The following is a 15010-nucleotide window of genomic DNA, read 5'->3' on the forward strand; positions in this document are numbered from 1 at the left end:
TAAAGAAAAACAAAAGGGGGGGGGGGGGGGGTTGCTCAATGGGGACAGTATGGAGTCCATACTGTCCCTATTGAGCATCCCCATACTTTTTTACTATGATTTAAATAATAGAGATAAAACTCTTATATTACATACTAGTATGGAGGCAGGAGTACACAGGTGTCACACACAGTAACAGATACTACTATCAGTATATCACTCCCCTTCTTCTAAATCACTTCTACAGTACTGTATCATACAGTACAGAAGAAGTGATGGAGAAGAAGGGGAGTGATATACCAGCAGTGTCACACACAGCACAGGCTGCAGCTCTCCACGGTTCTCTGTCGGTCTGTGTCAGATCCCGATTCCCGCCAGGGAGCCACCTCACGTTGCCTGGACAGTGGACTGGACCACGCGACACCCCTCAGTCACCTTACCTCACGGTCACACCTCCCTTGCCGCTCTGCACCGCTGTCGGGGCTACCTGCTGGGTAATGCAGTCCTCTGGCCGGCGGCAGCTGTCCCGCTCCTCTGGTCCCATGAAGATCACCGCGGGCGGCGTGAGAGAGCTGCGGCGGGGAGGCAGCGTCCGGGCACACTTATTATTCTTTGGGCCGCGGGCACACTTACTAATCTTTGGGCCGTGCCGCCCCAATACCAGGGTCCTGGCTGCGCCCCCACCCACCTTACGCCCGAGGCGAGTGCCCTTCCAGGCCCTTCCAACGGCCCTGATCACTGGAACAGGTGTCCCCACTGGAAGGTGTCCCCCTTACTGCCTGTTTTTAACACAAATTGTAAAATTGTGGAATGTCCCACTTTCTGCCCTAATGATAATGCCAATCAGATGTAATAGAGAGAGAATATCCCCAACAGGCTCACAGACAGCAATACAGACCTAAAAGAGGTTCTGCCCATTCTATCACAAATAACATTTTGGCATCAAAACACTTTAGATTTATTTGAGAACTAATGGCATCGAAACCACTGGTAAGATACTGCTGCTTATTTTATACAGGCAACCATTTAATTACTTCCCACTTATATACTGCTATAAGAAAAAGTGATCAAAAGCCCTTCATGAATGGAAACACAGTATGGAGACTCATTTGATTCTTCTAAAAAAGGTTGCACAAAAGCCATTGATAATATGGATGGTCCATTACCCCCTTAACATCCAATCATAAAAAATATATTTTACCTAATCTGGCTACAGTACACTGAAATCTGATTGCTTTCAGTATTTTGCATATCACCAATATACCTTAAACTACATTACCAAACACATCTAATAATTTAGACTCACAGTTCTGGCATTGTATTAAGCATTATAACATCAGCGTTTAATAACTGCAGTGATGCCCTTGGTGCATTGTATCAATGGATTTAGCTCATCCAATCTGTTCAGAGAACCAGTCAGGAATTTGTATTTAAGTTTACTATCACTTTAAAAGGACTGGCCAAAATGACACCAAATTAACAGCATTACGCAGGTAGGATATGGGATTTCAGATTTCATCTGCAATGGCACTTGGTTGTGAAATTTGGCATTGAAGCTCCCCTCTCAGGTGGTTTGTTCACTAATTATTTAATAAATAGGCCATGATTTTATTCCCAGAGCCTGCTGTTATTTGCAGGAAGCCATGGAAGGGCACAACTCCTCCATGTTATAATACAAATGCTTCAGAACCAGATGGAGTATGAAGTTAATATCAGTATTAAATCACCTTTAATCTTCAGTCTAAGTATAACATGACAAGGTGCATACACTTTGGGGCACACCTAAATTGTACGTAAACCCTAAATCTTTGTTTTAGTATGTTTGGCATCAAGCCTCACTGTATACATTTTTCTTAAAGGAGAACTAGGAGGCGAGTGATTTCCACTCATCCTCAAAGTTAGAGCTGTCCTGTGACAAAGAAGCTGTCACAGGTCGGCTCTATAGATCAGGAATTGAGCAGAAACATGCCGCCGATCCACTCACTTCCCAATCGTCTCCCTGCAGTGAGCGGTGACTGTCAGTCACCGCTCCCCGCAGGGATTCCCCCCTCCTCTTTCCGATCCTCCAGTGCTGAGTGGAGGAACGAACGGGGAAGGGGCGGGGAGAGCTGGCTCTGCCTCTAGATAGATCCACCCAGCTCCACCACGCAGCTGGGTGAATCTCGTATTTTCGGAATCCATGTTGGCTGCGGCGCTTTCACTATATCGTGGGCAATAGCCCGTGATATACTGAGCTTTGGTTAATTGCAGAAACGTCACCAGCACACCAAATACTTATAGGGTCAAAATTCGTAGATTTATTGCTAACTCATGTTAAGTAGTGTAACTAACTCATGCTAGTTACACTACTTGTGTAACTGTTACTTACTTGTGTAACTGACATGAGTTTGCAATAAATCTATACATTTTGATCCTATAAGGATTTGATGTGCTGGTGACGTTTCTGCAATTATCTGTATTTGGCGGTGCCATCCGCAGTCATTCCAAGCACCCCCCCCCCCCCCCCCCCCCGCGCCCACCCCGGGCGGGGAGGGAAGAAAGGTAAGGAGTGCAATGAGCCTTTTCTTTTTTCTTGGATACTGAGCTTTGGGTCACGGGAGGGGGTTAGTATACATCCTCCCGGAACCCTAAAGAGAACTATGGGGAAAAACACCCCATAGTTCTCTTTTAAGCAAATTGTTGTTTGTGCAAAGTCTCTTACCTGAAAATCCTGCCAGTAGTGGCAATTTCTGCTACTGCCTCCCATTTGGCAATAGTGTTGTCAGCCTGCTGTCAGCACTCTAAGTTGTCCCTTGGGCTGCCAATCTGATCTATCTGATAGACCCAATAATCAGCCCAATGACCAAGTAGATTAATTTAACAATGCTGCTGCTAAAGCACAGGTCATTGCTTAGCAGTGTTAGCATAAAACAGGAAATGCTGTCACTGGCAGGATCTCCAGGAAAGAAACTTTGCAACAGATTGACAAAAATGCTTTGCTTACGAAAACTGTACATACAGTAAGGCATGACGTCAAACTTACTTAAAAATAGATTTAGGGTTTAAATAAACTTTAATACAAGAGCAACATACAGTATATTGAAAAAATCATCATCAAGAGCAGCGTTTCTCCACCAAGGTTCCTCAAGAGGTTGATAACGGTTCCTTGAGAAATAAACAATTGTTGCCTCCCAGATAAGCTATCATTGACAGAAATGATCTTTTCAGAAATCTGTAGGGGAAGCATTCTTCCCACTGATCACCAATGTAAGGAGAGTTCTCATTGACCACTAGTTTATGAGGACCCATCACTGGTTACCAATTTAAGGGGGCACTTCTCCAATTACTTCACTTTTTCTGCTCAACACCAAAGTGAGGGAGCACTACAATTGTCACTGTTTGCGCTAATATTAATTGCTTTGTTTCATTATTATTACTAAAAGCAATATAATCAGATAGAGCAGATTTGGATGCCAAATATTCTAAGTATGCCATGTTCCTTATTCCTTTATTTGTTCTTATATCGACAACTCATGACTTAAAAGCTTTATATATTATAATTATTAGAAGGGATACCCTGAGACCTGGAAGTTATTTTAGAGACGTCTCTGTTCTTTAAATAATATGTAATGATCTATAAGGTCAATAGTCAAAACACATCTATTTAAAGCCTATCTCCAGGTCTCCACTGCACTTCACTGCTTGTTTTTGTTAAGGGGTACTGTGTAAAGCACTTTTATTTACCTGATCTAGTTCATGCTGGCTACAAAACCCGTGTCCACAGCCTCTTTCCCCCTCCACTTCGACGGTTGAAGGCCCGCTGACATCATCACCTCTACTGCAGGGCCAATAGCCCTGCAATATACATAAGGATGCCAAGAGACAGTCCACATGTTGGGGGAGCAGGGATCAGGTTAATAAAAAAACAAAAACCTTAACACAGTTCCCCTAGACCAGGGGTGCCCATTAGGTAGATCGTGATCTACCAGTAGCTCTCAAAGCTGATGCTGGTAGATCACGAAGGGTGTGAATGGCGGCCCCTTTATTCCATTTTGGTATATTTATTTAGCTGTGCACATATGATAACCTATCAACCTGAGTCTGCTGAGCCAAGCTCCCTGCCACCTTTCTGGTGGATACTGGTGGTTGAAGTGCTATGTATTACATCAAAGAATATTAGTTTACACAGCCTGTTATACTACACTGTTTGCAAAATACAGCAAGGTGAGCCAAGAAAGAGCACGGGGAGAGACAGACAGGAGAGAGAGGAAAGACAGCCAGGGTAGAGAGAGTGAGGAGAAATAACCAAGGGAGAGAGCAAGGAGAGACAGCCAAGAGAGCAAAGAGAGACAGCCAGGAGAAAAAATGAGGAATGACAGCCAGGGGAGAGAGCAAGGAGAGACAGCCAGGGGAGAGAGCAAGGAGAGACAGCCAGGGGAGAGAGCAAGGAGAGACAGCCAGGAGAGCGAGGAGAGATACCCAGGAGAGACAGCGAGGGAGGTTTTTTTTTCGTTGGTAGATCTCATGTAGCTCAACATTTGAAAAGTAGATCTTAACACAAAAAATTGTGGGCACCACTGCCCTAGACAATAACAAGCAGTTAGCCCATGCAGTGTGGGGGTAACTCCCACTGCAGGGGTAGTTGTGTCTTTACCTGAATATAGACTTTAAAGTGTATTTCCACTTTTGCAACCAAATTGGGATAACATCTATATTATATTTGTTCCCCTTCACATAGCATAAGCTAAACAAAATATAAAAAAATGCTTCTTGCAGTTTAAATTGCTTTTTACTGGCTATTTTTTGTTGTTATGCTGTGTGAAAAGGAACACATAACAAACATGTAGAGGGGTTTTCTCAAATATGACTGGGAAAGTGGAACCACACTTTAAGGTTCTCAAGGAATGGGGTTATATACTACTGATTTAAGATTTCCTCTTTCTTACACAATATCTTAAAATTCGTATATCCCTAATGAGTCTAAGGTTTAAGCTTATTTTAAACATGGTTTCAAAGACATTTTGCTATAGGTAAATATTTGCATGCAGCTAATTCGCCAGAGAAATCTATTGTCTCCTATGTTTTCACCTTCATTTGATTGCAGTAAGAATTGTGCTGCAATATGACAATGATAAACATGGGTAAAGGTCACATTGAACATGATGAAATAAGTTAAAATGGGTGGTAGGTCTACAGACACATGGCATTGTCATAGGAATGAGGAACAGTTGGATTGCTGTTTGCTGGAAGCTTAGTAGAGGTGACTTTTTATGACATCTGATATGGAAGGAGGACAGAAAAAGACTATTTCAAACCCCAAATGTAAACTTTTATAAATGTCATATAGCCATACATGGAAGACAGGCAGAGACAGCAATTACATGGGACAAACAGCATAAGGGAGATGATCAGCAGCTGCATTTCCATGGTTAGTTTGAAATGATTGTCCAAAATTCAGTTTTTTTTTCTGAACTTTATAAACTCATTTGAAATAAATTTTCCTTAGTGAGATGTAGGCAGATTCAAAAGGAAAAAAACATGCCAAACGCATGCTGAACACAAGAGGGATTAGCTGCTCTATAACATTTTCAACAGTAATCAATAAAAAGGGAGGAACTTACCTTTCACATACTCGGACTGTCCATGCTGCAATGATCCAGGATGAGATGCTGAAAACCAGAAGAACTGTACCCGGACAGATGGTCATAAGGGTCTTCATTACAAAGCGTGTGTTGAAATTGATCTTGTTGAGGGCGCCTATGCTCCTCGAAGATGCATCAGTGAAGAGCTTGCTGTGGAGGAGCATCACACGTCCAATTAGGTAGAGCCTCAAGAACATAGGGATGGATAAGATGATATCTATGTCGGCATTGGCTACAGAGGTGGTATAGAAGAAGGCCAGACGAGCTGTCCAGGTAAAGGAGTACTGTCCAGGAATAGGATGAATGGCACACACAGTCAACTCTAGAGTGATGAAAAATATCCGTTCATAGGTCATGGCTATTCTCCAGTCATCCGCTCCATTATCCACCATAAAAAGCTACAACAAAGTAAAGTTAGGAAACAGTAAATCAGGAAAATGATATGGAAAATATAAAAACATGCTAAAACAACTTGATAGATGTCAGGTGTAGTTGAGACCTACGGTTTATAGCCTAGATATACTCTAAGGCTGTAGTACGAGGAATCATTCACAAGGTTTCACAAGCAACCATTCAGAGCATTAGTAGGTAAAAAAAATGAAATACTTTTTTTTTTTAAATGCCTACCAGTAAATCCAACATGTTCACCCCCACTGCTCCCATCCCAGAAAAGGGAGACGTAGTAATAGTCTAGTAATCCAACTTAGAAACTATAGCAATGGAGTGAACATGTAGAGTCTAATGGCATGCAATAGCTAAGCATAGCTAGAGAAAAAGCAGGGACTAACAAATTAATAATAATAATGGACATGTAAGCTGCCAAAAAATTATTTTGTTTTGTTTTGATTTGGATTTTTCGTTACATGTTTTTTTGGGATTCGGATCCGAGAGGCAGTTTGTTTCGGTATTGGGATTTGTCTGAATCCGAATTTTCATTAATTTTGGATGAGTTAAAAGATATTTACAAATGAAAAATGTGTTGCAGAAAAGTGACATTAAATGCTTACTTTTCTTTTACATTTTTGTCAGTCCACAAAAGCAATAAAAAAAACAGCTTGCTGTTCCACCACCCTAATTCATACCAGACGCTTTAGGTCTGGTAGGAATTTTATGGGGGACCCCAACGCCAAAAAAACAAAAAGAAAAGCGTGGGGTTCCCCCAAAAAATCCCTTACCAGACCCTTGATCTGAGCAGCAGCCTGATCAGCAGCATGCAACCCCCCCTCCTGCACCATACCAGGCCACATGCTCTCAGCATGAGGAGGGTGCTTTGCCAGGGGGGCACCTTGTCCCCATGTTGATGAGGACAAGGGCCTCTTCCCCCGATGGTTGTGGGGGTCTGCAGGCAGGCGGGTTTATAGGACTCTGGGTGCCCCTTTCATTCACTAAATGAGCAGTAATATTGTAAATAAACACACCATAGTACAAAGTCTTTTATTAAAAAAGAACATCTCCGGCTCGCCAAAAGAAAAAATTCCTGATGGCCACCAAGACGTCCGATCCTGATGAACACCGGCCGCAAAATGACAACTCCTGAATGTCAACAAAGGGGCAGAGCAAGTCGTGGCGTCATGGATATTGTCCCACCCATTTGTTTACATTCTATTAGGGGACCAAGAGCTGTCACATAGTGTAAACAAATGGATGGAACAAGTTCCGTGACATCACAACTTGCTCCTCCCCTTTGTTCACATTCGTGAACAGAGCTGTCATTTTGTGTTGGTGTTTTGTGGTGTTCATTGGGATCGGTTGTGGCAGCAGACATCAGGAATGTTTTCTTTTGGTGAGTGGGCGGCTGTCACCCATCGTGATTGACGAGGATCTACATCGCTGGATGATAGGATTGACTTGTGGATTACATCGATGGAAATGTCTGGGTTTTTTTTTTTAATAAAAGACTTGTCAAAAACTGTGTTGCGTTTTTTTTTTTCAAATAAAGGACTTTTTTATGGTGTGGTGTGTTTATTTACTATTTTACTGTGTTTGGTGAATGAGTATGGGTAACAACTACCCCTTCCTTATTCACGAGTAGGGGGCAGCATCTGGGTGCCTCTTTATGAAAGGCCCCCAGCCCACAGACCCCCACAACCACTGGGCCAGGATTGTGGAGAAGAGGCTCTTGCCCTCATCGACATGAGGACAAGGTGCTTTGCCAGGGGGTCCTAATCAATGTCATGTTTTACAACGACACTAACCTCATGGTCAACGTTCGCCTGGGAAAAATCATAGATGTATTTTGCCTGCCATATGTCCTCAACCTGGTGGTGCAGTGGTTTATCATGAAATATCCTGGCTTCCAAGAGGTACTTTGTGAGGCCAGAATAGTTTGTGGCCACTTGGGGCATTCATACCTGGCCATGACTCGCCTGTCAGAAATGCAGTGCCGACATCAGCTGGCTGCCACTGCCTCATCTGTTCTTAACGTTGCTTAGGCTACACTGATCATGGTACAAGGCCAGGCTTTGTGGAGGTGGGGTTCTTTTCACTGCATTAATGGATCATTATTCAGGACCTGTGCAGCCTTTTGACACCTTTTGAAGAGTTGACCAAAATGAGCTGCTACGGGGCAAGAATTAGTGATTTAATCCGCCGGCAGCAAACACTACTAGAACTAGAGGCACAGCAGCAGGAGAAAAAAGGAGGACTTACTGCTGTTCCTGGGCCATCAGGAACCTTTGCCCAATGCCTCCATACCTGCGAGACAGAGGCAGCAGGAGGCAGAGGAGGAAAACAAGGAGGAGGGATGAGTGCTGGCAGTGAGAAGGGGAAAATTGGGCAGGCATTAAGAGCGATATTTCACCCCTTCCAAACCTTGGTTGTTGTACATGAGTGGGGTGAGTTTTTGAAGATAGTGACACCAAGGTCTTGGGGTCCTTTGCTGTGGGCAGTTTGTGACAAATAGTGTCTTTTATGCTCACTTGCCTGCACAAGAACCCAAGGATTTAGGGCATTGACGTGGGCGGCCATCCTATTGGATCCCTGATACAGAGTAAAATGGCTGATCTACTACCACCATCCCAGAGGGAGGCCAAATGCATTCATTTGAGGAGGTTCTGTGTAGGAACCCTTTATGCCACATTTCCTGATGGTGGTAGGATCCCCTCTCATGACCAACATGCCTCCGATCCTCTTAACCCCTGAAAGAGGAAGCAGATGTGGTGGCAGTTGACTCAGTACCGCTTTTTATACCACAGCAGCCAGGCCTAGCTGAGGGCATCACGCACAGGCAGCACCTAAACTACATGATTACTGACTACATAGGGTCCAGGGCTGATGCAGACACTCTTAGAAGTGATCTGAGAAGTAATGTTTGCTTCAGAGTAAACCTTGTGGTGTGCCATGCGAGTATTCCGGTGCTCTAGATAATGAAGAAATGTCCTGCTGAATTCCTTACTGGATATCCCAATATGATGCGGTAGGGTGCTTGTAGTGACTATGGATGACACCATAAGTAGCAAACCTTGATGAGGATGTCACCATCACACCAGAGTAACGTTGAAATCAGTAAACGTCCATTTATTTAACAAATTCTGTCACTCAGACAAGCATTTTCAGGGCCACACAGGGTCCTTTCATCAGGCTTAGAGATCTATGCGGCTCCAAAAGCACTTGTTTGAGTGACAGCATTTGCTAAACAAATGGACGTTTACTGATTTCAACGTTACTCTGGTGTGCTACTGACATCCTTATCAAATATTCTGTTGCTCTGGCACCATAAGGATAGGACAGGGCACAGCCTAGGAAGGTAAATGCTAAGGACTAACTTATCCTTTCCATCTCTTCAAAAGAGTTATATTGCTACGGCATGTGAAATCTTCAGATACATCCAACTGAAACATTACATAACTTCTTATTTAAAAACAAATCTACAAATCCTTACTAATTTTGAAATTACCTGTCACCAAGATCCCCATGGGCATGACCTTATTTTGCAACTATGCCTGTCCATAATCTCCACTACCCATTCTAACAAACTATCCCATATGCTAAAACAGGAAGAGGAAATAGGGAAGTCCTTGACCTTGGAAGATTGGAATGATAGCCAGATTCAAAATGATTATGAAGTCTTGAGCCAATGGTGCCTTACTACTCTGTGCATTGCAAAATATGTACCAACATACAGTACCTGCAGATGCATAGACCAGGGTACAATGTAATACATGTGATGGACCTGCCCTACAGTACAAAAATGATAGATAAGAGTCTATTGCTTAATCAGAACTAGGAAAAGCTGTGGGTTCGAGTCGCGATTGGGTTTGAGTCAAACCCAACCATTTTGCTTTTACAAACACATTAAACTATTGTGTTGTATTAGTCATAGAACTTTACAAGTGGTACATGTAATCACATTTACAGTATATACCAACTATTGCAATTAATGAACAGTTTTATTAAATTGTTTTTGTTATTGACAACTGATACAATCTCATTACCTCTATCAATATGGATACAGCAGGGACACTGAACATTTTTCTTGATATGGAGCAATGTTTCTCTTTGTCCAGTTCTTGAAACAATTTGCACACAGAAGGGACACTTGTTAGTGGCACACTGAAAATTCCCCTTAAGATGGAGTCATGTTTGTCTACCTGTAGTTCTTAATTCAAAATAACTGGGGAAAAGAAACCTACCTACAGTGGGAACTCCCTTTTAACTCCCTTTTTAATAATATCTGAATACACTCAGGGCAGCCATCAGAAATTTTGGGGCCCCTTACACAGCTTTTGGCCTGGGCCCCAGGGCCGAATTAAGAACATCATGGGCCTAGTGCTGAGGATTTTGGTGGGCCTTTTGGTGGAAATGTCGAAGGTCACCAGGGCCTTCTTCCTCCGGTCCGGGCTGTGATTTTTAGTCTCTATACAGCTTGGAGCCAGTGGTGGAGCGCCAGGGGCTGGTTGCAGCTGTGAGTCTGGTAGAACTGCCACTGACTCCAAGTTGTAGAGAGAGACTACCAATCTCAGGAATACATTATACAGCAATGCAGAATACTATGAAGCTACATACCCGGTGGTGTTCCTCCGGGTTCATTGTCTGATGTCTCCAGGGTCTCAGGAGGGTTTTGCGGGGTTTCAGGGGGGGTGTGCGGGCTCTCTGGTGGCCAGTGTGGACTCTCAAGCAGTGTTCATTTTTTCGTTGGCGAAAGTTTTTTGGCCGTTTTTCAGTGATAAAAACCTAATTAAAGAGTAGTTAATGGGAGCAAAATGATTTCCGTCCGGTACCCAATTTTCGTCAATGTTCTCCTCCCCACTGGTGCTGGCTGCAGAGGTCTGTGTTCCTCCTAATCCCCGCTTCTCTCCCCGCCGGTATCGGCAGAGGCAGTGGGAACACAGACCAATGCACCCGGCACAAGCAGGGAGGAGAGACTGTCACTGCATTCCCCCTCTGCTCCCCCTCGTACCTCCGCTGCTGCCCGTTCCTCCTTTGCCAGCTGTGTTCCTCCTTCTCTGGCCTCCCCGTTCCTCCTTCTCTGGCCACCCCGTTCTCTTCTGCCCCGTTCCTCCTCTTCTGGCGGTGTTCTATCACAGACATTTTCGTCAAAACACACACACTCGTGTGTCAGCGGTCGGTCAGTGCGGGCTCAGTGTGGTCAGTGCAGTGGTCAGTGAGGCCTCTGGGCTGTCAGTGCGGGCTCTGGCCGGGCACTGCGGCCTCTGGGCAGTCAGTGCGGCCTCTGAGGGGTCAGTGTGGCCTCTGGCCGCACCTTAGTGTGTGTCTCTAAAAATGCCCCCCCCTTTCCCCCACCTTAGTGTGTGTCTCTAAAAACGGCCCCCCCTTTCCCCACCTTAGTGTGTGTGCCTGTAAAAACGGCCCCCTCCTCTCTAAAAACGGCCCCCCTCTCCTCCACCTTAGAGTGTGTGTCTGAAAACACCCCCCTCCCTCTGCAGCTGCATTATAATAAAAGAAATTGCTCGGTCGGAGCTGGGGCCCCTTACATTAGTGATGGCCGTACCCCCCTGATGGCGGCCCTATACACTGCATCATTATTCAGCACAGATATCTCTCTATAATCTTCCTAATCTTAGTAAATTCTACACTGTAGACCATAGAGAATACCACATTGCATGTAATATTTTCTTTTTTTGTCCTGTCGTTAAGCAGGTTTCTCCTATTTTTTTCATTTAACAATGTTGTAGGCTCTATCCAGCATCCAGCATAGAATATCCTCTTTCAAGCAATCTGTCATACATTTCTTTTACTGAAGATTCAATGTTTTATTCTTTTGTACAAATTCTCTGCAATCTGAGAAATGAGAGGAAATTGATTGTGCATTGGATAAAAATGCGATTTTAGCTTCTGCTCCCTCTTTAACAATTGCAATGGTGGTGATGTTCTGACAGTGAGGATTTGAGGTACTGAAATTGTTAAGCCTCATAGTGAAGTGAAGGTGATACATTTGTGCAACTTCGCAAAAGACAATTGTACTGGATATTTTTATTGCAAACAAGAATAAATGCAGTTTCAATTATGAGTAAGATGTGATATATTTTATATACATTTTTGATACTTTTATATACATTTTTGATACTTTTATAAGTTACTGTATATTAGGTTTTGGTACACTGATATCTTTGTGATCAGAACACCTCATATACAGTATCTTATTTAATTGATGTCAATATGTATATGTGTTTAGATAATAGAACTGAATCCATTATTGTAGAAGTTTTCTTGTTCCTGTTGCAATGAGAAACTATATCTCCTGATTAATGACAGTGGAATTAAAGTGGAGCTTTACCCCCTTTCACAAAAGTCACATCAGTATGCAGCTCTGCATGCTGATATGAAATCATCTGAGTTAAATTAATTAGCTAAACAACATTTTTTTTATTTTACTTACAGTTAGTTTTTCTACTTCCTGGTCCTCTTTAGCACAAATTATGTAATCGTGCCCAAGCATTGCATTCTGGGAAGGTTACATCAGCAGGGCATTGTTGGGAAATCTCATTTGTAATCTCACGAGAGCTCAGGGAAAGGCATTTTCCTCCCCTGAGAAGATGTGCATAGTCACATGTCCTAGTCACATGTGCCTGAGTTCCAGAAAGTAAAGGGAGATGGATTCATCTGCCCTTAGTAAAAAATGGCCACTGTGAAAAGAATGGGGAAGAAAAGAGAAATAAGGTATGCAAAGAATACAAAGCTGGCAATTATCTAGAAGTATGTGTTTGTAGATTGTCATTACTAAACATTTCTAAATGTGTATTTGTTGTCATTTCAAAGATGAGGGTAAAGTTCCTCTTTAATGTTATCCCTTGTTAAGGAAGTGGAGTTTTGGAATGTTAAATTGTGTAGTAGAGAATGTAGAAGGTATTCTATGACTAAGCGCTTGTGTGCGTAAAACATTTTAGACATTTTTGTTCATTTCCTGTGTAATTGATTTCATGGATCAATACAGAAGCCGATTTTGGAATATTACAGTGTGTCGCTATCGTTGTCTTCCTGTTTTTATGTGGGAATACATTTATATTATTGAACTGATCCCGTTTTGAGTGCTGGCTATCTATGGATGCTTGTAGAGGGCATTGATAGTCTTTTGTGCAAAATAATGGGCCTGGCTATGGATCTTCTGGTCCAAATAATGGCAGCTGGGTAACTGCCACTTTGGTGTAGGAAAGCCCACAAAAAAAAAGCCACATTACAGGTCCAAACAAAAGGCTGATATGCAGGCTTGAGGAGGATGAGAAGGAGGAAAAGGGCACAATAGGAGTAAAAAAAGATGGCACTTTATGAGAAGGAAGAAGGAAAGGGCTCATAAGCACCACTAGAGAAAGCCCTACCAAAGAAGGTGGCTTATATGTGCCTTGGGGAGAAGCCTTTTGCTGTCCAAATGTCTCATTGCATTGCTGTTCCCACTGAGCTCTGTGATGCAGAGTTATGTGTTTTCTCATGCATGTACTACCCAAATGGCTGGAACTTTTACCAAGGCTGATACACTGTAGGCAGCAGCAGATAAGTTAAAAAGGCCCATACTGCAGAGCTCTTTCTATTTTCTTTCTTTTCAAGTGCCCGCAATCTGTCTGAAAATAACTAAAAACCACCCAGAATTTTTATATTTCCTGAAAGTAGAGACCCTGTAGACTAAAATGGTGGCATGATATTAGCGCAACTGTTTATCAAATTGAAATTGTCAGCAACCAAAAACTTCAGTTAATTAAGTTTAGTGCACATAAACACAATAAAGGTATATTACCCAATTTGGTAAAATTGATAGGAGGAGGTCAAGCTTCCAAATTGTGTGAGCCTGTGAACTGGTAAAAAACAACAGTACCTAAAACTGTCTGTGGACGAAACGTTTACAGGTCATTCATTTAGAGCTAACTGAAATAATTACCCAAGAATTACTGCTTTCACTCTGGCGTCCCGAGTCTGCTTACAGGGGTACGCTGCCTCCAACGTATGGTATACATTGGTGGTAGTGAAAGGTTTAAACTATTGCGTAAGTAGCCAATTTGTATAAAGTTGAGGGCTTTAGCTTTATTTGTTTGTAAGAGTAAACTTTGCTTTAGCTTTTAGACCTGTTGTGGCTCCAACATCTATCGGTTAATTCAGGACTCTTACTGCTGAAAAAATAAAATCAAGTATCAGTGACAAAACTAAAATGAAGCTAAAAACTAAACATTTTTTAAGCTGTAAATATTTAGATTGGACTGCTGCTGTATTTCAGCCAATCAATAATGTAACGTTAAAAAGATCAATTTGGCCCCTTTCACACAGGCTGATTTGTGCATGAATCCCCTCCTGGTCAGAGCAGTACAGATCAAATGTCACCAATGTGAGATCCGTGTCCATCCAGTTTTTTCCTCCATCTTCTGATGGAATTGAACGGACCCCGTGTCGTTCTATGGGGAATCGGATGTACAGGGACATGTCTCCCTTCACATCCAATTACCCCTGATCCAGCATGATCAGGTTCAGCAAAAAGGAACACCGTTCTGTTTATTTTTCCGGACCTGGCCAGCGTCAAGGGAAACTGGGTGTGAAAGGACGGGCGCACACACACGGCTGCCCATAGACTTACAATGGGCATCCTATCTGGTCCGTTTTAAAAACTGCAGCTGTAATTTAGGCCAAACTAAATGTAAAAGTTACAAATTCAATTACACATCCAATATACTATATGTGATGCTAGATTATTGTGTTGCTGATGCTCTTACTATTCCTAAACACCAAATACAGGGTGAATATCCTAAGCATCTTAACCCAAAAGCAGAAATATAATAAATAGCAACTTACCGATTCATAAATGGGTGGCTGCATTAGTTTTCTAGTTCAGGCTTTTCTCCTTTTATTTTTTGGCCAGTAAGTCTGTTATTTTCAAATTTTTTTAACCGACCGAGATGTCCAGAAAAAGTGGCAAAGGTGGCTGAGCAACCACCACATTTACAGACTTTTCTACTGCATTATATACAATT

General features: G+C 42.7%; 1 protein-coding gene across 6 annotated transcripts in view; it reads right to left on the minus strand.

Moving 5' to 3' along the window:
• Positions 1-15010, minus strand: part of LOC108785921 (small conductance calcium-activated potassium channel protein 2-like) — a 109432-nt gene that overhangs the window by 63593 nt on the left and 30829 nt on the right. For all 6 annotated transcript variants that reach the window (XM_018555117.1, XM_018555116.1, XM_018555115.1 and 3 more), the window contains exon 4: positions 5580-5998. In XM_018555117.1, coding sequence (XP_018410619.1) covers positions 5580-5998 — 419 coding nt within the window. The remainder of the gene's footprint in view (positions 1-5579; positions 5999-15010) is intronic.

Source organism: Nanorana parkeri, unplaced genomic scaffold (assembly GCF_000935625.1).
Source record: "Nanorana parkeri isolate BGI_ZX_2015 unplaced genomic scaffold, ASM93562v1 scaffold183, whole genome shotgun sequence".
NCBI classification, from domain to species: domain Eukaryota; kingdom Metazoa; phylum Chordata; class Amphibia; order Anura; family Dicroglossidae; genus Nanorana; species Nanorana parkeri.